This window comes from Galeopterus variegatus, unplaced genomic scaffold (genome assembly GCF_000696425.1).
Source record: "Galeopterus variegatus unplaced genomic scaffold, G_variegatus-3.0.2 Scaffold527, whole genome shotgun sequence".
Classification (NCBI taxonomy): Eukaryota; Metazoa; Chordata; class Mammalia; order Dermoptera; family Cynocephalidae; genus Galeopterus; species Galeopterus variegatus.
Window position 1 is genome coordinate 4,230 of NW_007726638.1, and position 903 is coordinate 5,132.

At 49.4% G+C, this 903-nt stretch overlaps 1 protein-coding gene across 1 annotated transcript in view; it reads right to left on the minus strand.

Annotated features, from left to right (window-relative positions):
- Nucleotides 1-289: 289 nt before the first annotated feature.
- Nucleotides 290-903, minus strand: part of EIF3L (eukaryotic translation initiation factor 3, subunit L) — a gene marked incomplete at its 3' end in the record, with an annotated part of 21,668 nt that continues 21,054 nt past the window's right edge. The window contains exon 11 of the mRNA XM_008569773.1: nucleotides 290-787. Within this exon, the coding sequence (XP_008567995.1) occupies nucleotides 290-787 (498 nt within the window). The remainder of the gene's footprint in view (nucleotides 788-903) is intronic.

Consider the following 903-nt stretch of genomic DNA (forward strand, 5'->3'; position numbering starts at 1 on the left):
GGGATCCGAACCCTCGGGCGGGAGCGCCGCCGCACTTCCCAAGCGGCACACTTATCCAGTGTGCCACCGGGCCGGCCCAAGTTTGCTTAATTATAATGCCTATTGTTTATCACCTTTTTTTTTTTTTTAGACTAGAATGGCAGCACCACTAGGGCAGGAATCTTTGTAGATTTTGTTCACTGATGTATCCCAAATGCCCAGAAGAGTGGAAGATAGTTATTAATAAATACTTATTGATGAAATGATGAACAGAGTGCCCCAGAGATCCCAGCCCAGAGGACAGACATACCTTATCAATATAGAAATCAACTTCAGAGGCTGACTGAAATTCACCATCAAGGGCAGAGATGCCACTGGTCCACACCAGGTTCTTCATTTTGTGTTTGAAGACAAGAAGCTGGATGCGGAACTCCTGCTCTGTGAGGTCTAGGAAGCCTGCCAGCTTGGCCACAGGCATGGTAGTGTAGAGCTTGAGGAAGCTGCGGATGGTTGAGAGCTGGGCCTGCTGCTGCACTTCATCAGAAAACACCTTCAGCTGCTGCAGGAAGGGCTCTTTGTGGTAGTTGGGGTGCACGTTGTCATAGTTGGGCACTACAGGAGACAGGAATTTGGGGCAGGAGTAGCTAAAAAGTTCCTCATAGACCTGCGGGTCACCTTTCTGCATGCGCAGCATCTTGTCACCATATTTCTCCCGCAGCTGGAGGTGGATACTCTCATCGATTCGCATGGGGTACATGGTAAGGGCGATGGCCAGCAGCGCGTGCATCTGCTCATTCTGCTTGTTAATCTGGGGATGGGGTGGAGATTGGTGCAGGGTTGAATGAAATGGTCTTTCCTTTTTTCTTTTTTTTTTGTCTTTTTCATGACCGGTAAGGGGATCGCAACCCTTGGTGTGGTGTCGCC